General features: G+C 39.8%; 2 protein-coding genes across 3 annotated transcripts; both read right to left on the bottom strand.

Moving 5' to 3' along the window:
• Positions 1-1,904: 1,904 nt before the first annotated feature.
• On the bottom strand, positions 1,905-4,089 carry fcer1gl (Fc receptor, IgE, high affinity I, gamma polypeptide like). Of its 2 annotated transcripts, none has more exons than XM_054596134.1 (5): positions 3,880-4,089; positions 3,622-3,713; positions 3,198-3,236; positions 2,617-2,728; positions 1,905-2,456 (listed from the first exon to the last, which is right to left on the bottom strand). In XM_054596134.1, exons 1-4 carry the CDS (start codon positions 3,932-3,934, stop codon positions 2,630-2,632), a joined length of 285 nt encoding a protein of 94 aa, XP_054452109.1. In that variant the 5' UTR covers positions 3,935-4,089; the 3' UTR covers positions 1,905-2,456; positions 2,617-2,629. The 2 variants fall into 2 exon arrangements, with proteins under 2 accessions (XP_054452109.1, XP_054452110.1); XM_054596135.1 differs by having other exon boundaries at positions 2,699-2,728; positions 3,880-4,081.
• A 247-nt stretch (positions 4,090-4,336) lies between these two features.
• On the bottom strand, positions 4,337-13,396 carry LOC129088877 (vang-like protein 2). Its single transcript, XM_054596132.1, has 7 exons — positions 13,191-13,396; positions 12,142-12,265; positions 10,634-11,241; positions 9,692-9,825; positions 9,308-9,443; positions 8,583-8,826; positions 4,337-7,538 (listed from the first exon to the last, which is right to left on the bottom strand). The coding sequence occupies exons 1-7, from the start codon at positions 13,259-13,261 to the stop codon at positions 7,278-7,280; spliced, it is 1,578 nt and encodes a 525-aa protein (XP_054452107.1). The 5' UTR covers positions 13,262-13,396; the 3' UTR covers positions 4,337-7,277.
• Between the last annotated feature and the right edge of the window lie 11,417 nt (positions 13,397-24,813).

Raw genomic sequence — 24,813 nt, forward strand, 5'->3', positions numbered from 1 at the left:
TCATTCAATGGTTTTTCTTTATTTTTATGTTTATTTTTTTCTACATTGTAGATTAATATTGAAGACATCCAAACTATGAAGGAACACATATGGAATTATGTGGTAAACAAACAAATGCTCAACAAACCAGAATATGTTTTATATTTTAGATTCTTCAAAGTAGTTGAATGAGAAGGTGTGTCCAAACTTTTGACTGGTACTGTATGTATATTAAAAAGCCAGTAAAATTACCTTTTATTATGATTCTCAAACAGCTATACACCTGAACAGGATAGGCCCTGCCGTTTTAAAAGTGCTTAGAATGAACACAAATCTTTATTTCCCCACCCTTGTATGAATATCAAAACATATTTAAAAAGCATTACATTTTGAGAAAAAAAATATTTTTGGTTCTGCATCTGAACTTTATCATCCTAAGCTGACAATATTATAAATACAAAATAAGAGCACATGTACGCCCCAAAAATTCATCCATTTCTCCAAATAAATGTTACCAAGTTGAAGTGTTTTTTTTCCATTTCTTCACACAACACGTGGTACTAACAATTCTCACATTCAGAAGCTCGACGTTCCCAGGAGGACCTGAATGCAGCATAAATTCGTGCGAAATTCTGAACTGTCCAGTCTTTCCAAAACAACAACCTGACTGTTTATCTCTGACAGGAAGATGCTCCTGTTGTCTCATCTTTTGACTGATGATGACCTGAGGCAGACAGTAACAGACAGCTTCATTCATATGGATGTACAGTTTGGATGTAAGTCTTACACCCCATTTTCTACCCCCAAGTATATATGTATAAACATGCAGCATGTTGAGGTGAAACCTTAACTCATCCTGAGTCATCATCAGCTCTCAATGCTTCCAATGAATTCTTTATTGAACCCTAAATGTACAAAGTAATAAGGCCTATAAAACAGCAGCAGGAAAAAAAAAAAAACACACAAAAAAAAAGGTTGATTCAGCACATTTACTGCCTTTTTGCAGAATAAAAATACATTTTCTTACAGCAGAATGTATATTGGTAATCAATAATAATGCTAATACTAACGGAAACCCAGTAAACATGAATGTGTCATCTAATCAATTATCAATTCACCATTATTGCAATGCAACTGTGCCCCAAAACTGAGTCTCTTGTTTTTCACAAGTTGAGGTGGTTATGTTGCAACAGACGTCTGGATGAGTGAGCGAGTTTAATGTGTTGTTGTGAAGAGCCTGAGGGGGAAACAGTACACAGCTACAGAGTGCACAGGCTGGTATGAAGCTGTGTTGAAAACATCTACAGTTTATGTTTTTATGTAAATAAGTGAGCGAGACTAGCTGTGGATCGGCTGCTGTCACCTCTGTGGGCTGTTATATATTTAGCTGTCAAAGAAGTACCAGTTTTTAGACATGAAGATAGATGTTAGATTACTTGTCTATATCCTCAAACTCAATACTCGCTAAATTCTGGTGAATAAAAAGTTTTGGTGTTCCTTCAAAAAAGTAATATTGTTTTTTGCCATAAACATGAGGCATATCTTAGAAATCCAGAACAATTTAAAAATAGTTGTTAAGATTGTATTGTGTTTAAAAACTGCAGTGGTAAAAATGCTAATGTTTCCAAAATGGACATGAAACTTTTCTAAACATTGTGATGCAAAATTGAATCAAATTTATAGTATTTCCCCTTAAAACCACAACATTATTTTGAGGACTTATTAAATCTAATTAAAAGTAGGGTTTAGTCGATTCATCAGTTAGTGGTTTGACAGAAAACATATGTATAAAAAACGAAAAATTTAAAATGCCAGTTTCAGCTTCATAAGATCTGTTTTATATCAGAATCTGAACAAACTAGTATCGTACACATGAAAGTGGTTTTCCTTCATATAGAAAGACACTTGAAGACTTCACGTTGGGCTTTAAGAAATTGTGATGGGCATTTTTAATAATTTTCTGATATTTTACACACAAAACAATTAGTGAAAAAAGAATTAGCAGAATGATTGTTAATGAGAAAGAATCATCAGCTGCACCCCTACTCCTAAGGTTAACATATTATTTCATCACACTAAGTGAAGTAAAAGTCCTCAAAAAAGGGAACATGCAAACAGAAACAAGACATAAATTTAAACTTCTGTTTTCTTAGTAAGTAAAACCAGCTGTGAAACCCAGAGCTATGTGCAGTGAAAACAGAAAAAGCCTTTATTAGTAACTTGTTAAATTAATTTAGTTTTAACATTTCACACATGCAACGTTAAGAAATAAAAATAGTATATATGTTTTTACAAAAAGAAATGGGAGAAAAGTAATGTATAGAAACTCTTTACACATACAACTTAATATACAGTCTAAAGCTTGGAGATATTTGACACAGTGCAGACGCTCTGCACCAAACCCTCTCCCTTCAGACGATCGGCTGTTTGTCCATTTTGATGGTCTCGTAGACGTCGGTGCTGTGATTGGTCAGACCCTGCAGGACACAGACATCAAACTAGTGAGAAGTATAATACCTGACATTAAAAGTTAAAATACATTCCTACAACACGATGTTGTGAGCATTTCCTGCACTGAGTCAAAGTGGGTGACAGCCAGGTAGGTGAATAAAAAAAACAACATAAAAAGTCCTTTACCATCCGCCGTGCCTTAAGCTGTCACTTTTCCCTCATGTGCCTTTTTTAAAGTCTTTTTAATCATTAGAATGAGAGGTCTCACCGCATAGATGCCTCCTGCAGCGGGCTGCTTCTGTGGGCCGAAAACAGTTCAAAGGAAAGAATTATCAAGTGTGCTTCAGTAGCGTTTCTTAATACAAACAACAGAGAGCTGGGTGTAAGATGTGTGAAATACAGTTCCTCCTACGAGTCACTTTACTCACTCTAATCTTTGAGGATGGAGAATTAAAGGTAATTTTGCGTGCAAAGAAATAGCAGGAAGTGGGATCTGACACATTTGTGTGAAGAAACACTGGTGGAAACTGTGACTGTGTACGTGCATAAATATTGTGGGTCGGTGGTCAGCTTGAGTTTACAGGAAATGACAAATGGAGGTTGGTTTTAATTAAAGCAGAACTGCTGCTTTTGAGGCCGTAATACCAACAAAAAACCACAAAGCTAACGCAGTAAAGAAAACATTTTCCCAGCACATTTCAGTAAACCACAACTCTCCTATATTTTAATTTTTTCCCCCCAACAATAATACAGAACATAAATTTTACCTCAGGCAGATTGGCAGGCGTTTTGTTGGAGGGTACCATCTGTAAAGATAAATCAGAAAGCACATATGACTGTGGGATTCACATAATATTTATCAGGAAGTGTAAATTAAACTCCAATGTGTGATATTTAAATTAGGATCATTTATGACAGAATAATCTATATAACGATAAGACAGTGGAACACTTTTATGAGTCTGTGCAAAATAGATTTTTTCAACAAAACTTTTAGAATATGTAAATAATCAAATTTCTTTCAGCATTATCATTCTAAAGAACGTTAACGCAACTATAAGGAACAGTTCTGCACTTTCTAACACTCATCATGGTGGAGTGTGTGTGTATGCGCGTGTGTGTGTGTGTGTGTGTGTGTGTGTGTGTGTATGCGCGTGTGTGTGTGTGAGTGTGTTGTTCCTGTTTGTCTTACCCTCAGTCGACAGTATAAGACGGTGAGAATGATCCCGTAAAGGATGAGAATCCCGTCCAGGACGTAACATATGTTCATGTCTCCAAAGGCCTCTGCAGACAGAAAACAAATCATCATCCTCACCGTTCATCATCATCATCATCATCACCTCCAGTAGAAATATGTCCCCCATGCTGTTTCATCCTATGTTGTTTAACCCAGAATTTCCAGTGTCACAGGTGTGTTGAAAGTCTCCCCATGATATGTAATCATCCTCACCGGTGCAGGTGGGTTTGACCACCAGTAAGGCAGCGATAAGCAACGCGTGCAGCATCTTACCGGCTCGGCAGTAGATAAGATGAGAGGATCCGTTTAGTTGCTCCCTTGTTGGCTGTCAGTGAGAGCTCTTAAAAAAAAAACTCTGAAGTGAGCTCTGTAAGCAGCAGAGAACAGGAAGTCCGGGGCTATCTGTCCGTGTTTTTTAAGCTGTGAAACCACACGCCTACCACACTGCCATCCTCTCTTCACAGAAGTTCCTCTAAAATCTTTGTGAAAAAAACAACTCTGCTACTGTTTGGTTAATTTGCCCCACTGACACAGAACTTTTGACATAAATGAGAACAGAAACATTTAAACAGAAAGCAAAATCTAACAAGTACAGTTCAGTTCATTGACCTCCCATGCTCGCTAAAATAAGTGACAAAAAACAAAGAGGACATATAAGGAATAAATGGTTTAATAATGGAAAAAGGCCTATCACACTATACAAGCTAGTTACCAAAAGGAGGAAAATACATGAAATCTACACATTTTTTTTACAAGACACTCGTTTTTCAGAAGTAAAAACATTCGTTGCATCGTCATAACTTAGGCACCTTTGAAATGATAGAAAACAAGTTATTATTTAAAAAAAAAAAAATGTTTTGGAACCCGGAATAAATTTAACATGCATCTTTAAAAACATCTGCATTTTGATCACTCGGATAAAATGTCATACACATTAGACCGGGTATATTTTTAGAAATGTAAAGGGCTTTTTAAAACCATATCTTTCACTGGAAAAGAAAACCAGTCAGTCGTGTTGTGGTTTAACAAACTGGAGGCAGATGGAACAGATCGGCTCAGGTCTCAACATCAGGCGAGTTTTGGCGTTACAGTAAGTTTGTCAGTGTGGTGACAGATGTGCCCTATCGCTGCTCCTCCACATCTGGGGGAGTAAGGCTGACGGATGGAGGCAGCGTGTTCACTGTGCTCGTTTCAGCTCGTGGCTCAAGGCGAGTTGCGGTGATTCGCTGCAGAGAGGAGTTACAATCACACGTCTGGTTTGGGATCTTTTGTTGAAATGCATCACAAAAGAAAATAAGAAAACCATAAAAGTCAGCTGATAGTTGAACTACAGCTGACTGTTTAGGACCAATTTCCTTATGTGTATATTGTAAAAAAAAAAAAAAAAAAAAAAAAGACCCATTTACACCTGGTATTAACAAGCGGAATGGAAAGGTTATCTGGATATAGACATCTGATCACAGGCCTGTGCTTTTACACCTGGTATTAACAGGTGTTCTAGTTGGCTCAATGCTGCATTGTGATTGGATATAAATATGTAAAGGACTTGTCAACGGAGTGTAAAAATAAAAGTGAAAAATAAGCTTTCAACCACATCTTAACAGAGACAATGGCTGCCAGATTGTATTTCCTTTTTAGAGTTAGTGAAAATGTTTTTAGAATCAAGCTTGTGAAACCTAAACTTGTTTCACGTCGTCGTCTTTTATGATCTGATATGACAAGTTTTCAGATGTCCTTTGACCTTGTTTACTTCTTGAAAAGATTTTAGTGATTGTTTGTTCACGCAATAACATTTTTGTTCTCATTTTCCAAAAATATATTAATATAATTTAAACGTCGGTCTCCGTCTTTTAAAAAAAGGTCCACAACTTCTTTGTTCTATCCTTGACAATTCAGATATAGTTGTATTACTATGAATACATTATATTAGACTATATTCATAGTTAGAGCACTACATATAGTATAAGAATATTCTTAAGAAACAAGAACAAGTTAGGCACCGGGTTGATAAAGCGGTTTCAAGCTCTATTTTTCCTTCGCAGAGGGAGAGATCGCCTGTCGATGTTTGTCGGTCTGCTCGTATGGCAGGAAGTGGCTTCGATAAAGTGACATCAATTTGATCGTTCTTTTTTATTTCTTTTTTTAATGTGGTAAAAATGTCACATATTGCTGATATCCAATCACAAAGCCATCCAGGCCATCTCCAGATCTGGTTTATCTGATGCACATAGAAGAAGGTTTAGTAGTTATGCATGCATTTATGCCTTACATCAAAAGATGGGAAGTCAGGATGTAATCTTTATTTTCCTTATTTTCAATGAATCCCACGAAAAGATAAAAACAAAAAATGAAATGAGCGTTCTTAAACCATATTATTTGTGTAACTAAAGCCTGAAATGAAAGTATTTGCTACCGCAGCTGCACTGGGTGGGTAAATGTAATTCTCACTAGCGCGTATTAGTCAGTGGTTTAAAATAGAGCCCACTTATTGCATCATTTACTCTCATCTTAGTAGTGTTTGTGCCCAGTTAGTTGGTCGTATTCTTAATTTATTAAAGTTTATGTTTTTAAATTATATGTATTGTAAAGAATTGATTTCAGACTTCCAGACAGGGTAGAGAACCCAGAAAGTATTGAAACACATTGTTGGTTTTCTGGTATTTTCATTGGATTTGTTGACAGTAAGAACAACTCAGAATAACAGCAGGCTTATGCTTTAACATCCTTATCCAGGTTAAAATAAGCTGATTAAGATTGCATGATAATATCAGGCACCAATGGGGTCTTTGTTTAGTCTTCTTGGTAAAAAAAAAAACTGTAAAATGAAAAGTAAAAATGCCAGTGTAGAATAAAAACAAAACCTGCATATTTAGACAATCGTGAACAGAGAGAGTCTGGAGTAGCTCAGGAATGTTCTTCCATTTTCTTTACAGTCAGATAAAAATACATTTTGGCCTTCAGGCCGCAAAAAAAAAAAAAAAACCATGTGTTAATTCAAAGCACATTATGCTACATTCTGTAAGTGTAAAAAAAAAAAAATGTCACACCCTTTAATATAAATCAGTCCTTTTGTCATTTTAGGGGAAGACAGACAGGGAACAGAGAGGCAGTGGTTCACCAGCGTCTGAGCCGAGCTCCAGTAGGTCTGTTTTTGAAGACACAAGAAAAAGGAAGTGACAAAAGTGATGTAATCCCCCTCCTCTGGTGTTCATGTTTTGAGTAAGCACAATAAAGTAGTCAAGTGGTTACGGCAACAGATGAGGCAAAAAGAGAGAAAAAAAAACCCCTTAGGAAAAAAAGCGTGTTGTAAAATACATAAACGTCACAACGCAGGTGAAGAAAAAGTCAAGGCATCTGTTTAGTTCCAGGTTTGAACAATCGTTGAGCTGATCACAGTTTGATATCAGAGCGTCTGTGATGATCAATAAAAAAAACAGGAGGAGGATTCGGACTCTCCTTTAATGTTTTTTTTTTGTCCCAGAAGGGAAATGATTGAATGGGATTTGATCACATGGCCTCCACATGTCCCACCACATCAGTGATCCAGCAGCAGCGGGCACAAAGAGAGGACAGCCTTGGAGAGGGGGAGGGGGGGGAAAAAGTGTGACCCCTCACACAGACGTCTCCGACTGCAACCTCATGACAAACTTGTGGCTCTTTGGGTCAATGAACTCCTCCCCGAGACGCAGGAAGGGGAGCGGCGTCACCGTGACCACCAGGGAGAAGTCGAGGCGCCGCAGAGAGAAGACGAGGCCCTGCCGCAGGGCCGAGGTCACCGGCTCCTCGCTCACCAAGGTCCACTGGCGCCCCCTGCCGTTCTGCTGCTGGTACTGCACGGTGGGGCCGGGGGAGAGGTATCGCTCCAGGAAGGCCTGACGGGGAGGATGGAGGCAGTCAATCACCATGGAAACACTTTTTATAGAACAGTATTTTTGTTGATGCTTTAAACTACATCAAAGTAAAATCGTGTTAAATTGAATTGTGTTCTACTCTGATCTTTGTTGTTGGGACACATTTTTTCTTACAGTTCCTCAAGACACTGAACTGAGTAAAGGAGCATTCATGTGTGCTGCTTCCTTTGTCTGGAGCTTCCTTCTGTTACATCTGACGCCGCTAAAATTTGGTCTATGTTTAAGTGCATTTTAGAATAAACACATGTTTGTCTTATTAGGTTAGAGTTTTGTCTCTGTGTCATGTCGTTGTTGCTGCAAATCTCGATCATGATTCTATGAAAGGATAATCTTAAAAAAAGATGAATTTAGTATCTGGCTGAATATTATATTTTGTATTTATTTATTTATCTTTTCTTTTTGCTTGTAGTATTCTCATGAAATCATTTTCCTTCTTTAAGATCTTTGATTCGTGATTTAAATTGATTGACGGGCTGCGTTGTCAAGGAACGTTTGAGATTGTATACCATTAATGTATGTCAAATGATCAAAAAAAAGATGAATTCTTAATATTAAAAAGTTGCAAGAAATACATATTATAGGAATATATGACATTGTGTGCATCAATTCCTCACAGATTACAACAAAAGTTAATACTATTAAATAATATGAGTTATATGTGAATGTGAATTATTTTAACCACAATACTTTTCAGCAGTTGTAGTACACAATACCATGTGTGTACATCTTAGTACTAGTAATCTTAATGTTTATGTACACGGTAGGCTGCTGTGTTGAGACTGAACACCCCTAAAAAAAATGTTTCCCAATATTTATGTATTTATTTAACTGTGCGTTGGTTAAAAGGCTGGTGTGAAGCCCTAATATACAATTTCAGTGGAGAAAAAACAAATTTATTTTAATTTAATGTCATTTTGTAAAACAAAAAGACAAATTTAAAGATATAAAACCTAGGATGGTCTGTTCATTCAGATTTTCTTAGCCATCGTGATCACGATCTTTTACCTTGGGCGTCATGTTGTGTGTGATGCAGAACTGCAGGTGTGTGAGGATGCTCTCCATGCTGTGGAAGGCCTGCTGCCGGGTGGTCCTCAGGTATTTCTGCATGGCTCGGGCCATCGGGGCGAAGATGGCTTGAGCCGCCTCCCGAGGGTCCATCACCTCCCGAGGGTGTTTGGGTGACGAGGCAACTTCGTCTTCATGGAGACGCTTGATGTGTGTGAAGGCCTCTTCCACCGCCACCACCAACCTGGAGGGATGAGGAAAAAGCACGGTTATAAATGTTGTCAGATGTGTGGTTTTCTCTCAGCAGAGTCTCTGTTCAAATAGAGTTTCTCTTGGTTGCTTTGGGATCTGAATATCTGGACAGTTAAACGTTTTGTTTAATTATGATGGAGATAAACAAGAGCTTTAAATATGTTTAACAGATACACAGTCAAGAGTTAGGAACATCTGGCACTTAACAGTTTCTCTTCAGAAAAAAAAAAGAAATGTGGAATTTTTCTTCCGAACAGACATTATTATGAGCTCAGAGAAAAAACAAATCGTAAAGTGACTGTTAATCCTAAAATGTAAGCCATATGTTCCTCTCTCTCCACACAGACAAATACTACATTTTTTTCTCTGTGCTTTGCCATCGTCTGTCTCCTGTTTGCTGCTCCGACCAATCACACGTCACAATGAATGCTTTAACATCACACCGGGTATTGAGTGAGGAGCAGTTATCTGACCTGGCCTTGCGTTTGCGGAGCCGGCGGTCCATCTCGGCCTCCTCGTAGTAGAACTCGTTGTGGGAGTTGTCTCTCCTCCGGGCAGCGGCTGCTATCATGGCCCGCGACTGTCCCGAAGAGTTATTGGTGGTGCTTTCTACAAGACGACACATGCAGAGGAAAGAGGATTAACAGGTTGCATGTCAGGTATTCAGCCGATGCTCATATTCAAGTGAGAGAACGCTGAACTCTCACAGTCAGGGAGAGCAGTATCAGGTAGAAGGGAATAGTTATAAAACGACCTTCAGCCGCTGTTAGGTTTAACCTCAGTGTACGTCAACTGACAAAAGCCAGATTTCATGGATTAAAAAACAGGCTTCATAGCGGCGATGAGGCTGTGTTTACCGTCCAGCGAGTAGACCTTGAAGCCGGTCATCTTCTTGGACAGGATGGACTTGGGCAGGTTGAGCAGCGCCGGGTTGAAGACGGAGAAGTCGCTGTAGTAACGGTCCAACACCCAGACGGCCGCCCGCTGGATACTAAAAACACAGCGTGAAAACATCATCAGCGCCACAGGAAGTACATTTCTATCGTCAGCTGCTACACAAGGACAAGAAATGAACTGTATACACACATGACATCGACAGTCAAAAGCAGTGCGACTTCCAAATGAGGTTGTTCTTGTGTCAGGGAGTGAATTCAAATAGGAATATCCTCATTTCGGATGTTGTACTCACTATTAAAAAAGTCTAAATAGATTTGTAAACCTAGTTTATGGTCATGCATTTGATAAAGTTAAATTCATCAAATACAAACCTGGATCGACAATATTACACCTCAAACTGTTGTTTAATGCATCAAGTCTCCCTTGCAATAAACAGTTTCTCCAAATTTAGTGCTAACAACCGCCATCTACTGAAGGTATTATACTGACTATGGATGAGTACCTAATTTAACCCCACCTAGAAACACCTAAACATCCCTTTAATGGGGACCCAGAAGCTAATTAAAGCTGAATGAAATAAGGAAGACCATAATATCTGGTTTAAAGCTCAGGAAATGCAGGAAATGGATCTCGGAGCAAAGATTACTTTGTTTCTCAGGATTGTATCCCGTTTCTTCAAAACAAAAACTTATGCCATGAGAATGATTTTGAAGATGCTATAATAACATTCATATTGTCAACACATACATTTTTATTTTGTTGTGAAAGTGAGAGTTTAACCTGATTTTCCTTTTTGTCCAAAATGGATATCAAACACCTTTTTTAATTGACCTTCTTCTCCTCATCTTTGTTCAGTATCAAAAGGATCACAAACTCATCATGTCTGCCGTCGTCTGACTGACCTCAGGTGACCCACGTTGTAGAACTTGCTGGCTCCGTCGGTGCTCCGGACCACCTTGAGGCAAAAGGCCGGCTGCAGGTGTCGGACCTCCAGCAGCACCAGGGCCAGGTACTGAATGAAGAGGAGGGCGTCCACCAGCGAGGCGGCGTACTCCACGATCCCCCGGTAGTCCTGCTCCCTGGGCTCCAGCACCCGCACGCCGTAGAACAACCAGTACGACGCTATGAAGAGGAACACCAGCACCATCAGCAGGCAGCGGAAGACGAAGAAGCGCGGCAGCGTGGCGCGGGGAGGCCGGAGGAACAGCGCCCAGGAGGAGATGAGCAGGACCAGGAGCTTGAAGGCCAGGGAGACGTAGAGGCCCTCACAGGGCGTTCCGCAGGGCTCGAGGGTGTCACGCCACAGGACCTGTGGGAGGATGAGGAAGGCGAGAGGCGTGACCAGGGCGAAGAAGCTCAGGCAGCCTCCCAGAGCCGGGCCCACGAAGCGCTTGCACTCCAGCGGGGTCGACTCCTCCAAATCTTTGGTGATGCGGGTCAGGTCCTCGTTCGAGATGCTGTGTTCTGAGGTGCCGGTGACGACAGTGGTGGTCTCGCCCCAGTTATCATCCTGTCAGACAGAGATATAGATATATCAAGATTCATGAGTGTTTAAGGTTCATTTCCACATAAGTCCTATGAAATAGCAGCAAATGCTAAACATAAGAACTTAAAAAGGACTTAAAAAATGAAGAAATACAAGCTTTTCTGCAGGTTATACCAAAATAAGTTTGTGATCTTTTTTACTAGATAAGCGAATAAAATTATTAACCAGATCTGACTATCGCTTTTAAAGAATAAGAATTAAGTAATTTATCAAACAACTCATCTATTCTGTGTCAAGGCAGAAACCTAAGATGTTTATATGAAATGTGTGTTAAGGAGCCTCAGCAAATATAGAAGCAATATTTCTAAAAGAAAACCATAAAGAAGATTAGACAAGTCCTTAAACTCTTTCATAATTCCAGAAAAGTTAACATAACATATCAACCCCTCTGTATCTATGTGGATCTTTGATGGCCAACACTCGAGTCTGGAAGGGTTACGGGTTGGTTTAGCTTAAAGACAAATACCTCTTTACTATTTAAAGAAAGACGCTTCTTCACTTCATAGAGGAGCAAACAAATATCCTCAGTCCCTCTAATGAACACATGCCTTTTAAACTTAATATAATACGTCTTCGGTATTTTAAGACTCACACCACCAGACGACACCTGCTCCTTCTTAACTGACTGACAAGACAGACGAGTATTGAAATACAGTGACTGAGGAACATGAAGAAGACACTGCTTTTCTTTAAAATGGATCATAGCGAATTAAATGTTTGATAGGACAAATGTAAAGGACATTTAAATTCTAGCTAACCTTAACTAAACATTTACAAAGAAAGTAACGTAACAAATACCAGAAGTCTTTAATAAGTGGCAGATTATTAAATGGACAAATGTGTGCAGAGAGCAGCTCCACTGACCCGTTCATCTCCGCGGGTCGACTCGGCGTCCAGCAGCGGCTCTCCAGGAGTCTGGATGGTGACGGATTTGTCTCCACGACTGCTGCTGTCTCGGCTCTTAGAGCGATGACGATCCCTCCGATCCCTGGAAGAAAAAACACACGGGGTCAGGCAGGGTCACTGGATGTGTGGCTGAACATGCTTTATTTGACTGTAATTTACTATATTAACCTGCTTTAATGTAATTAATTACTAGACGTACAGCACAAGTCAACAGATTCCCAAAACAGATTTACTGATTTGTAAAACTATTCTCTGTTCCTGCTCCTAAAGTTGAAGCCAAAAGTTTGTTGCTGTCCTGTGAAAGCCTTTTATCTCCAAAATGACGAATGACATGTTTTGCACGACTGTTCCTGAGGTTTCTTCCATTTTTTATCCCAGTAATATTTTTGGGGATATTTTCTCCTTATCCGAATTGAGGGTCTAAGCACAGAGAAAGAGGGCTGAGAAATTTCTCAAAGTTTTGTCTTAATTGCAATATGGCCTTCTGCAATTTTTGCAAAAATGTTGGCAAAATACGATATTAAATAAAAAAAATTGTTGAGCTGCTGAGGTGTCCTGCTCTGTACATCACATTCTACAGACTTAGGAAAAGTACTTTGGTTGGTTCAGATACCCGAAGAAAATAATCATTTAAATATGTATTTCAATACAAATTCGACTTATGATGTGAAAAATTATCATTCTCTCTAGGGCTGCCCCCTAATAGTTGATAAGTAGACTAATTAGTTGTTTTGTTCTTGACTAGTTGACTATGATTTATTTAATCAGGTTTTATGTTGGTTTTTTTCATTCTGAATTACTCATTTCGAAGAAACTTGTGATTTAACTTTTTCATGTGATTCTTTGTGGACAAACTCAGTTTTACAGGTCTTTCAATTAACAGCTCTTACTCCTTTAATATTGCAAATCATATTGCAATTGCTATAGCAGTCAAAATAATCACAATTAGATCATTTTCTAAAATGTTCAGCCCCTTGAAGAATATCAGTGACATGTATTTTACCAACCTGTGCTTGCGTGAGCTTCTGGAGTGGGAGGACTTGTATGAGTAGCCCGAGTACTGCGACTCGTTGTCCATGTCTCGGGCCGGCGTGGAGTGGGCCTTACGAGCCCCGCCTCCTCCTCCTCCCCCCGTGCCGCGCTGCTCGGCGACTCCTCCCAGCTGGCTCTTGCGCTCGGAGATGGACTTGGTGGTGAGAGCCAGGGGAAGCTTCAGCAGGTCAACCTTGCTCCTGAGGGAATCTATCTTGGAGGCCGATGAGGAGGGGGCAGGAGAAGGGAGGCTGGGGAGGCTACAGAGAGGAGGAGAAGAGGGGTGGGAGGAGGACGGTGGGCGGGAGAGTCAGCAGCAGGGTGGAGCTGAGGTGACTGTGATCTGAAAGAGACGGGAAAAGAGAGAGTGATGTCAGTGTCTGGTGTGAATCCACATTTAATCTGGTCGGGATGAAGACACATGAAACGGACTCTGAACATAAAGACCAGTCAAAAGTTAAATATGATTAATCTAGAATATACAGAGGAGGGTTCATATTTCAAGCCCTTCTTGGTGAACATCCTGCCTCGTGTTTCTAGCCGTTATCACACCTGACCGATCTAGACGGATACACTTAAAGCTCCCCAGGGTCTCCTCTGAACTTCCTTTTTACATAATTAATAATAGGCTTTCATCTAAACATTGTTTGGAAACACTTCCCTCATATCTGGCATTCAAACGGGACGTATAGAGAATACGTTTTATAAGTAATGTTATTGTTTAAACTTGACTACAAAACCAGTTATATATGGTTTTAAACAGGTGGTTCAATGCACCAGTAAAGGCAGAGAAGAAGAAGAAGATGTATGTGACTGTTAGCAGGGCTGAACTCCACAGGGCCCCTTAAGTGAATTTATGTGCGGATGATTTGAAAACTACACTTAACCTGAAACCAATTGTAAACAAAGTTTTAGGGCCTATTTTAATTTGTCAATATACTTGGTGGATGCCAGCCTTTTATTAGAAGTTGTCCAGCCATGTCGATCAGTGAAGGTTCCTCCTTAATGATCTTTACACAGTTTATTTCTTCATCGTTCACTGGCGTTTTTATTTATTTATTAATTGAAATGTATGCCACAGTTGTCTCCACACAACTTAAGTATCTTCAGTCTGGGTCTAAATTTGTGTTGGAACTAATGTTTGTTTTTGTTATTGACTGATTTTTGTTCTTTTTTGTCTGTAAAATGTTACTAACTAACTAACTAACTAACTAACTAAAACTAAAAATAAATAAATAAATAAATAAATTAATAAATAAATAGATAGATAAATGAATGAATGAAGTAGACGAAGACCTCACTCTTAACATTCTATATAAATCAAAAGAACATTGAACTGTTTTGAATAAATTGTCTTTGTTGATTGTAATGTTATGTTAAATGTATGCATCCTTTGGTTTCTTTTCTTAATTTTTTTGTCTTTGTTGTTGCAAATTGAGCTGCTGTGATGCAAAAAAATGTACAATCATTTAAAACAGATAGAAGCAGCAAATCCTCACATTGTAAAGAACAGGATCAAGCAAATGTTTGAGTTCAGGTATGAACATTGTCTAACTTAGAAACATCGACACAAAGAAATAGTCCCTTGAAGACTATGAGGACGAGGTTTCAGCAGGGAATCAAACATCTATATCAGTCAGTTTAATTGTACAAATATGATGTAAAAAGAGAATCTGTGGTTGTTGACCCCTGTGTGAATCAAACCTGTCACCCTGTCACACAGAGTACTGTGATCTGTGACACCAACACACATTAACCCACTAAACCGCGGCTTCAGTTTCAGCCACGTCTTCCGGGTCTCGCTGAGGTTAATCATCACACGACTGTATCTCCTCTCACCAAGACGCCAGCGTTAGCCGCAGTTAGCTCGGACACAATGGTCGGCCATATTGCATTACTGTGTTTTCACAAAACTTGTTTGCCCTCTCCCTCCCTCTCGACCCGTCTCACATTCCCTCCCGCACTCCTCTCGTCCCCCGGGAGACAGGGCCTCTCCGCTGCCATGGCGATGAAAGAGGGTGTTCAGCTGGAGGGGGGATCGGAGGTTGACAGTTGCCGTGGAAACCTGACCTTACGCCGCCCTCCGCCACTCTGACGGAAAATGGGCAAAATAAAAGTGTTGGCATGACGGATGTTGGACTGTCATATGCTGGTTAATTGATAAAGGGCGGGTGACGCTCGCTGGCTTTCATAGGTCCTCTGTTGGAAGCGGAGAGGGGACGTTAGCTGCCATCGCTGTCCTACGGGGTCCTACGGGGTCCTGGTTGAACTTAATGTGGTTTTTCTGCTCCATCAACGCCTTTGTGTTTAAAATCAACTTCCCTTCAGGCCAAGTTCTGTGAGACGACAAATCTGTCCGTGGGATTTCTCAGAGTTTGTCCTCATCATGGTTCTCTTGCACTCCTTTGTTTTACAGTCTTGCATTCATATTCTCTCACAGGAGGAAGCGCCCCCTTATCCAGCACCAATAAAACCCACTAAGTCTTACCAGACGAGAGAAGATCTTGAATCCCTGCATCCATGTGCAAAAAACCTCAACACGCCTATTCCAAAAACCACTAAACTCAAATGAGTAACAGCCTCCTCCTAGTGTCATCACAAGCTTTTATCTTTAGTAACGGCAGAGGAATGAGCATCTTACGTACACAGTCGTGCTTTGCTTTTACGCCACATAAAGTGCAGTTAACGGTTTCATGCTGACCACATGATTTATTTCCGCAGCGGAGAGGAATCTGCCCTGTAAATGTCACGAAATTGTAAAGTACATTTTGCATGACATAAAACTGGAAAGACACATTGAAGAACGGCAAGATTCAAGATCTGTCGTTCAGATAGTCGCTGCAGATGTGGAGTAAAGTAGGAAATATGCTGAGGGGGAGTAGTTACAGACTCCGAAGGCAAAGCATATATTTTTAGACCGGCGATAAACTAAATCTAAACAGTGTTTTTATCTGATGGCTGTGGAAGTTTGGCTGGAACTCACCCTCCCAGACAGAGAGACCTCGGCCAAAATAACAATCTGAATTCTTCACAAAAATAACACTTAAGCAATTACAGTAATACTGTCCATACTTCAAAGCAACTACACTGCACAACGAGTTACTAAAATAAACATCTCAGCAGCTGCTTCACTGCAATGCATCTCTGACTATCACACGTGATATAAGGCAAGTATGGTGGGTTTTTAGCATGTGACTTTCACTTATCGGTCAGTAGGCTCTGTGGCATTAAATGTTTGTTGATGTTGCAGAAACACAAATATGTTGAATGTCTCATTAGGTAGAACAACATTTACTGCAGCCATGCAGAGCCCATATTTATCTTAAAGGGTGCAATTACAAAAGGACATGAATAGAAGTCTGAACAGGAAATAGTGTGGTGATAAATAAAGGTTGCTGTGAGGACGGCACTTATATTCAAAGTCATTAAAATCAAAAGGATTTCTTCACTTTGTATTTTGAGGTATGCTTTGTGCAACGTTTACATTTTGTTTTGAGGTGAGTGGAGGCATCAGTGTCAGAAATGTAGAGAGAGAATCATCTGGGATAATGAATGTGCTCAGTGGATTTTAGGGCAATCTGCCTGTTAGATTTCTGCGTACAACAGGTTGGGTCGGGGCAGTCACTAAAGCCAAAAGGATTCATCCTGTGGGGACCGTGAATATAGTCAATTTCAAGCACATTTTGCAAGTGTTTTGTTTTGGTTTTATTCAGAAAAATGCTACAATTTAAGGTCAAGGACATTGTTTGCTCTGATGGTGATTTTAGATTAAAAAGTCAGAGGGTCAATTGAAAAATAAAGGTTAATCCTCAGAGGAACCTGATTATCTATAACTTCTTGCCAGTATTTGTCAAGATATCCTGTAACCTGTAACGTAAAAGAGCATTACTAAGTCAAACTGCAGACACCTGTAGAGCTGAGAGAACGGCTTCATTCTCAGAGGAGTTATTAAGTTGGATTTTTGGACCCACAAAACAAGAAAAAGTTTTGACATAACCTTGGGGTTTAAAAAAATTGTGATGGGCATTTCTCACAGTTTCATCGTCCAAAAGATTAATCAATAAAATATTTGGCAAATTAATGTGAAAATAATGATTAGTTTGCAGGTCTAATCATCACCTTCTCGCATTATTATATTGTGATTAGTAAAAAACAACATTTTCACAGAATAAGTTTATTCTCAGGTACCTAATTTGTCGTGCTGTGATGACAACTGGAAGTCATGACATCTTGCTTTGAGGATTTTTTCACAATACAATTATAAGGTGAGTATTGAATTACAACCCAGCTCTGCTAACACAGTAAATACCATATACACTAGTAAATACAAGTAGGATAGTAGGATATTATGATGTGTTGAATGATGATAATGAAAATATGATTTAGTCAAAACAAACTTGAACACTCGCTTCTTTGTATTCTCGACTCTTAAGGCTCACATTGATGAGGAAATCGGTTTCCCTGCAGGTTACACAATGGGTTTCTCTTTGTATGACTGCTTCATTGTAGTGGGAAAACAAGAGGCGTCACAAGGAAGTTCCACCTGTTTTCATTTTAAAGGACTGACCTTTTACGCCATCATGTCATCATGACGTCATAACACTTATGTTTGACCTGCTATCCACATAATGAGACACATGTGGTATTAAAAGTGGTTTGGGTGGTCTTTCCAAAGCGGATCCTACATGAGACCTCACGTCTTTCAAGAAGAGACAAAAGCTTGAATAGAGGAAAGAAACTGGTTTGTAATTTTAGACTTGCATTCCGGTAACAGGGCCTAACAAACACCTAAAATCTATAATCACAAACGACCACTGTTTTGGTACATCGAGTTATGATATTTCCAATCTAGTGTTGGTCTCCTTATGATTGTTTGAGTCCTGATTGACCCGTTAAATAATCTGAATTTTGGTCCGGTTTGGTTGGCTTGTGTGTCATTAGTTGTTATGCAGCTATTTCATACAATATAAACTTTTTTTTCTCTACTATTTGAAACATGAAAAACAGTTTTTTAATTATGGTAAGTACTACTCAGCTTATGAAAACAGTTGTAGAAAGTCTTCCAAGTCTCTGGAGGACTCTGAGAATATAATAGAGATGCTCCGATATCTTTTTTTACATATTTATAACAATTCTGATACCTGAGCTTGCGTATCGGCAGATACAGAGTACATCAAAAACACGTTGTCATTTTACTGGTGGGATTTTCCAGTGAATATGTATGGATCACTCTTTAGCTTCTTTAATCATTGATTTTGGATGCAGCCATCATTTTTTCTGCTTCTTTCTTAAATCAATGTTGAGAGTTGCACATGTTCTGTTCTGATCGTGCAAGATGTACAGAACGCGTAGCGGGTTACAGTTATTCGTATGTAGTGTAACTCGCCGATACCCGAAACATAATTTAGGGGGGCATTTTGGAAACTGGTATCGGAACAACCTGTAGATAATAACCCTGATGATGTCACTACGCTGTCATTAGCTCCACCTCAACTTTGACAATTCCTAACAGAAATAGTTTGCTACCAACTGGAGGCATGGTGTTTAAAAGACAGCTGTGTTTACCAGGCAGGGAGGGTTATCATGAAATATCCTATTCTGATGCATTATGGGAAGTGTAGGATCCAGGTTTTTTGGGAGCTTGAGCCTTTGATCGTTTACATCTGTCTCTTATAAGTCCCCCAACTTTATAGAAGTGAAAATACAATCACTTGAGGGCCCGTTTTTAAGGAATAGTTTGACATTATGGATAATAAATGTATTTGCTTTCTTGCTGCGAGTTAGATTAGAAGAACGACACCACTCTTCTGTCTGTGCAGTAACTATCTAGCTGGAGCTAGCAGCAAGTTAACCTAGCTTAGCATAAAGACTGGAAACAAGGAGAAACTGCTAGCCTGCCTCTGTCCAAAAGTTTTTAATAAATCCACCTACTAGCACCTGTAAAGGTATCCCCTTACCCTGATCCTTGAGCAGCAATGGGTTAAGCCCGGTTTACTGTGCAGCAACTACAGCGGCAGCTTGAGACGAGTCTGTTTAGTAGAATATGACAGAGCTCTTGATCTACAGGGGTGTGGTCCAGCGTTGGGATGGATAAGGTTTCCTATTCATCCCAGTGTCCTATGGCCTACTTAATGAGCTCCACCAGGATCCTTCTCATCGAGAAAAAAGGTCCATCTGAACACAGGTAACAGCCATGTTCTGTCGCTGGCTTTTGATCGTCTTCTTCTATGAACACACAGAATCATTAACTGTTCCTCGGCGGCCTTTGTTAATGAAACACTGGTGGGATTTCTTCAGCGGTTATTTAACTAGTTCATTTCTCACAACTCTGCCTCAAAGTCAAAGTCTGGCTTCTAAAGAAAGAAAATGACCTTTGTTCACTTCACACTCTGGGCGGCCTTTTAAAAAGAGTTGCCAACAACAGGCCGCTTCGGTAATCAGCGTAGGTGTGTGTGGTCTGAGATTACACAGCAATCATGTCGGGCCTCATGCCTAGTATTGACACGTTTTTTTTGGCTTGGGCCAAAGGGAGTGTAAAACCATTTAATAAGCATCATTAACTGATAGTAAAGACAACTGTTTTCTTTACAAGCTGAGCTGATGCTACTTTATTATAAGCACATGAGATCTCTCCTAGATAAGAGGCCTTATGGGCAGGATTTTAGAAACACTGAGTGATAATGAGTCAACAACAAAACCTCACAGACCTAAGACATTTTTTTGAAAAGCCAGATATTTAAAATGGATGAATCTAATTTAAAATGTATACATCTTTTCAATCAATATCTTCTGCATATGTTACCTTTCTGCATAGACTGTGGTCTGGTGCCAGGTTTGTTATTCTGGTGCTCTTTTTGGTTCAATTTATTGAGCTTTTAGTTTAAAAAAAAGTCACCATAAGTTAACATATGTATAACTTTATAATGTAATCTTCTTTGGTCATTAAATTAAATCAAAGGACATGACCTTGTTGCTCTCACTGGTAGCCTGATGTATCGCCCTGTTTTTAGACAGCCTGTAGTTACATAATACATCATAACTGGGGACAGGTTACTACTGATGGTAGCAACCGAGATGTTTCTCTTCACAGAGTATGAAAAACTGTTCACTTATTTAAATGCCAATTTAATTATTTTTTTTTTTGCTTTCCACTGTTTAGTGTCCACCATGCACCTATTTTATTCTTTTAAACATGCATTTCTAATCTAATGCCTTCTGTGTATTATGTAAATGACTCTGAAGTTTTTAAGTAAGAAATATGTGACATACGTATAAACTTAACTTCCAGAGTCCATGCTGCTCAATAAATCGCTCCAACTGACTAATAAAAGCTACAAAAATTCATCAGGAATTTTGCTGTGAACACTCAGCCGCATCACGTCACGTTTAAAACAAGCAGATGTCGGATTTTACAGCCTCTAGTTTCCCAAAGGCAAAAAAAAAGAAGAAATCAAGCTGTCATCAAGCATTTTTTAGCTGCTGGCACAGAGACAGCAGCTGTCAGGGTGGGAAAGCAATCTGGGCAAATCTCTGAGATGACCAGCTCCGTTCAGCAGCCATTTGAGGCCCGATATGCCAACTGTGAAAATAAGCGTGCACACACCCAGAGTTCATCAGGGGAGGAGGCTCATCACTGTACCGGGGGCCACACACACACACACACACACACACACACACACACACAACAGACCACCACCCACTGCTGCCTGCAACGACATCAGTAAAACCAGCAAAAACAAGACAACTGCTACTGTCAGCCTTCATGCACACATGGCCAGCAAACCGGAGCAGGTGTGTGTGTGTGTCTGTGTGTGTCTGTGTGTGTGTGCCCAAATCTAACAGGATATGGTTGAATCAACAGGCCTGCCCTCTGGTCAGCACTGTGTGTCAAAGAGACCCCTGCACACAATCTGTCTTCATATCCAAACAAAGTATTGAGGAGACAGGAAGTGGCTCGATGAGCCGAGATGAGATAGATGTGGTTGGGATGCTGGACTCTGGTCCATTAGGCTGCGTGGGGCGAATACACTTCATAATGAATCCGGTTAGACAAACATGTTTAAAGGGCGAGTTCAGCCATAACCGAAACAATATTAACACTACAGTTTTTTTATTATATTTCCAGTATTATCTCCTCTGGTTTACAGCTGATCCCTCTTTGTCGTTTTTTTAATGTTTTTTTCATGCTGAAGGACTTATTTCGAAAGACACTTATGAGCAGATTTCTGGTAAACACACGATGTAAAGTGGTGCTTTTGCATGATTATTTGCGGTGAATCTCAGTTTTACAGATCTGTGGATTAAATTAGTCAACAAGCTCGTATAAGATTTAGTCGACTGAGGATTTATTTTGTCCAGAACAGCTCTGCTCGGGTTTTGAGAGATCTGCTGCGGACGCTGAGTGCATCCAATTTGTGGTTGACTAAGTGTTTAAAAATGACTTTTGAAAACCACAACAACAACAACTACATGCCTTTCAAGAGCTTACTCTGGCCGTACTACATGATCTACAGAGGGAACAGTGGAGAACAATTTTATAATTAAGGGTTCTAAACTTTTTAATCTTCATTGAAGTTTAAATACTTATGTGGTTTACTTAGTTAGTCAAATAACAGCAACTAAACTGGCAACAACTTACTGATCCAGCTTTTGTTTGTATTTGTTTGTGTCTAGATTGTAATGATTTGCTTTTCACTGTGTAAATAGAATATTTGCATGTTTTCAAACCTTGTTTTGCAACTTCAACTATTTTATACGACAGTAATAAATGAGTGACAAGAATGCATTTGACCTATTTCTGCTTCCTGAAAAAACAGTTTACGCTTGTTGGCTTGCATTATATTCTTACAGCCTTTTATTTTCTACTTCCTCTTGAGTCAAATATCGAATACCAGTTTTTCATCTTCGTAACGTTTGTTGTTCAGGACTTAAACGTTCTTTTATTTGTCAATAGACTAAACTTAACCATCGGACACACTGAGAGTAAGAGGTGAAACTCTGACCCTTTAAAGGAGAACATCAACTAAATTGAGAACTCCGATATGTTACTTCCATGGCCAAAGACAGTTTAATTAATATTTGTGATATTGTGTTACTCTAAAAGTCAGAAATCAGAGAAGTAACAACATGAAAATGCTTAATACTCAATATTTCATGATAAAATATTCATAGCAGGAGGTGATGCGAATTTGTGATGGCACTTTTTACGCAGGCAGAGGATCCACTTCCAGGATCTTATTGATCTTATATCAAGAGCGTCTGGCAGTCTGTCTGAGGTTAGGTATTGTTTTAAGCATCAAGCATTGGTTGTGTATGAAATCCAATCCTAACATGATATTTAGTACGCTGAAACAGTATGCGAGACGTTTAAGTACATCCTAAACCTTAGAATGAAACCAATAATACATGAATTCGATAATACTTGCGGTGAAATATTAAAGTAAACATACACTGGACACTATGGCATCATGAATATACCCACAATGCAATGCAGTAGTGATGACAACATTCATAACGTACAATAGTGGGAAGCTCTGTAACTTCAGTACCGCTTCAAGGTTGGTGGGAGGTTTAAGGTTCAACTTGTCTTTGCGCAATATGCTTTTTTAATTTGTTCAAGAGGTTAAGGTTACCACGGTTACGTTTCTCCAACCAGCATGGGGACTTTCAGGAAGTGACCCTGTAATTACAGTTCAGTGAGTCCGAAAGGTACATACTGTGTGTTCACATAAGGGCATGTTGAACGATAGTACACACATGTGTATGTACTGCATAGTATGCGATTTAGGACGCAGTCTACTTTTTTTTATACACATTTGACGTTTTGACACTCTAGTTTATGGATTTGGGAGAGAGTTGTTCATGTTTACTAATATGGGAATAACGCATATGAATTCTGAAAATGGGCATAAGTCCCCATTAAGCATAAAAACAGACAGGCTGGTTTAACAGCAGAACAGAAAGAATTAAATTGAGTTGTGTATCAACAGAAAGTCAATTACCAACAATTCTAACATTATATGAATTCTTTAGGCCATTAATCACACATACATGATAAACATCTGCTGGCTGCAGCTTCTTCAATGTGTTGATTTAATGCTTTCATATGTTCTATATAGTTACAATTTAATATCTTTGTGTTTAAGAAAACTAAAAAGACATACATTTCTTAGAGGTCACCTTTGACTCCGATTAGAACTTCTCACTGTTTCTTGACATTTGAGTTGACTTAGTAAAGGCCATACTGGACATTACTGTACATGTACTAACTCAACATTCATATTGATTCTCCTACAGGCTGTGTGTCAACAAAACCCTCACAGTGAACCAGCTGTACTGTGATATTACTATCTGATACTTATGGTATTATAATGCCCTGTTTTATCACCAGAACAGCCCCACTGGAGGCAGTTTATAGTGTACTCTGCATCTCTCTAATGAATATTTAAAGCAGTTTATAGCTTTGTTTCTTGCCAAGAAAGCCTCTTGTTCACTATAAAACTAATAACTTATGGATGCAGCAGGTGAATGAACCCTCTCCACAGCTGAGCAGAGCCGGGCCTGTTGATACTGCAGCAACATTCATTACAATGTTTCGGTTTAAGCGACGGGAGAGCCGGTTTGGATACATTGTAGCTTCCGACTGTCTGATGTGGTGACACGGATCTACAGTCCGATGCAGCACACATCCAGCATGCACAAAGGGCCACAGACAAGGCTGACTTACTGTGAGGGATGTGGGAGCACAGGAGGAGTTGTGCGACCTAGAAAATGAAAGAAAAGGAGGGTGTGTGGAGCGGCAGGACAATGGGAGACTCCCAGGCCCCACTGCTCGCGTCCTGATGCCAAATTATCCACACACCAAAAAAAAAAAAATCCTCCTTTTTTTAATCCTTTTTATCCTTCTTCTTCTTCTTCTTCACCTTTTCTTTCACCAACACAGTAAATGAATGGACGCACTCACATTCCCCCCAGCAGTGCTTCAACCAAAGGGGAACAAATTGAAATCCCTTCGGCCTACAATGAAACAGGACGCGGTGTTTTTCCTCCATGCGCATCTCTCTCTCTCTCTCAATCCATGGACATGTCTCTCTCTCTCTCTCTCTCTCTCTCCTCACACGTTTTACAACCTCCCCTCAGAGCTACGTGGCCTCTGTGAGGACAACAATAGGGCCGATCAGGGTCCTTAACTTCCCTGTGGTTCCTAGAAAAGAGAGAGAGAGAGAGAGAGAGAGACCATGGAGTCCTGACTATTGTCTGGAGCCGGAGAGCTCCTGCGCGGCGCCGCGTCCTCCTCGTCTCCCAACGCGCACATCCACAACCACGAGCATGTATATATATATATATATATATATATATATATATATACTATATATATACCACACACATACAGTTACTACTTACTGATTCCGGATTGTCCATTCAGGTATTTTCTCACTTTCCACTTTCTTTCCACTCAGCCGTAGCACCGTGAGCCCCGCCTCCTCTCCACTTTGGCCCCTCCTCCATCTCTCTCTCTCTCTCTCTCTCTCTCTCTCTCTCTCTGTCTCTCTCTCTCTCTCTCTCTCTCTCTCTCTCTCTCTCTCTCTCTCTCTCTCT

Source organism: Anoplopoma fimbria, chromosome 3 (genome assembly GCF_027596085.1).
Source record: "Anoplopoma fimbria isolate UVic2021 breed Golden Eagle Sablefish chromosome 3, Afim_UVic_2022, whole genome shotgun sequence".
NCBI classification, from domain to species: domain Eukaryota; kingdom Metazoa; phylum Chordata; class Actinopteri; order Perciformes; family Anoplopomatidae; genus Anoplopoma; species Anoplopoma fimbria.

What these genes read in the sequence shown, in the direction of transcription:
- fcer1gl (XM_054596134.1), bottom strand. Translation starts at nt 3,934, where the DNA reads ATGCTGCACGCGTTGCTTATCGCTGCCTTACTGGTGGTCAAACCCACC. An exon ending in GGTCAAACCCACCTGCACCG is followed by an intron (nt 3,714 to 3,879) that starts GTGAGGATGATT and finishes TTCTGTCTGCAG; the next exon opens with AGGCCTTTGGAGACATGAAC. An exon ending in TCTTATACTGTCGACTGAGG is followed by an intron (nt 3,237 to 3,621) that starts GTAAGACAAACA and finishes TTATCTTTACAG; the next exon opens with ATGGTACCCTCCAACAAAAC.
- LOC129088877 (XM_054596132.1), bottom strand. Translation starts at nt 13,261, where the DNA reads ATGGACAACGAGTCGCAGTACTCGGGCTACTCATACAAGTCCTCCCAC. An exon ending in TACAACGTGGGTCACCTGAG is followed by an intron (nt 9,826 to 10,633) that starts GTCAGTCAGACG and finishes CTGTGTTTTTAG; the next exon opens with TATCCAGCGGGCGGCCGTCT. An exon ending in CAAGGTCTACTCGCTGGACG is followed by an intron (nt 9,444 to 9,691) that starts GTAAACACAGCC and finishes GTCGTCTTGTAG; the next exon opens with AAAGCACCACCAATAACTCT.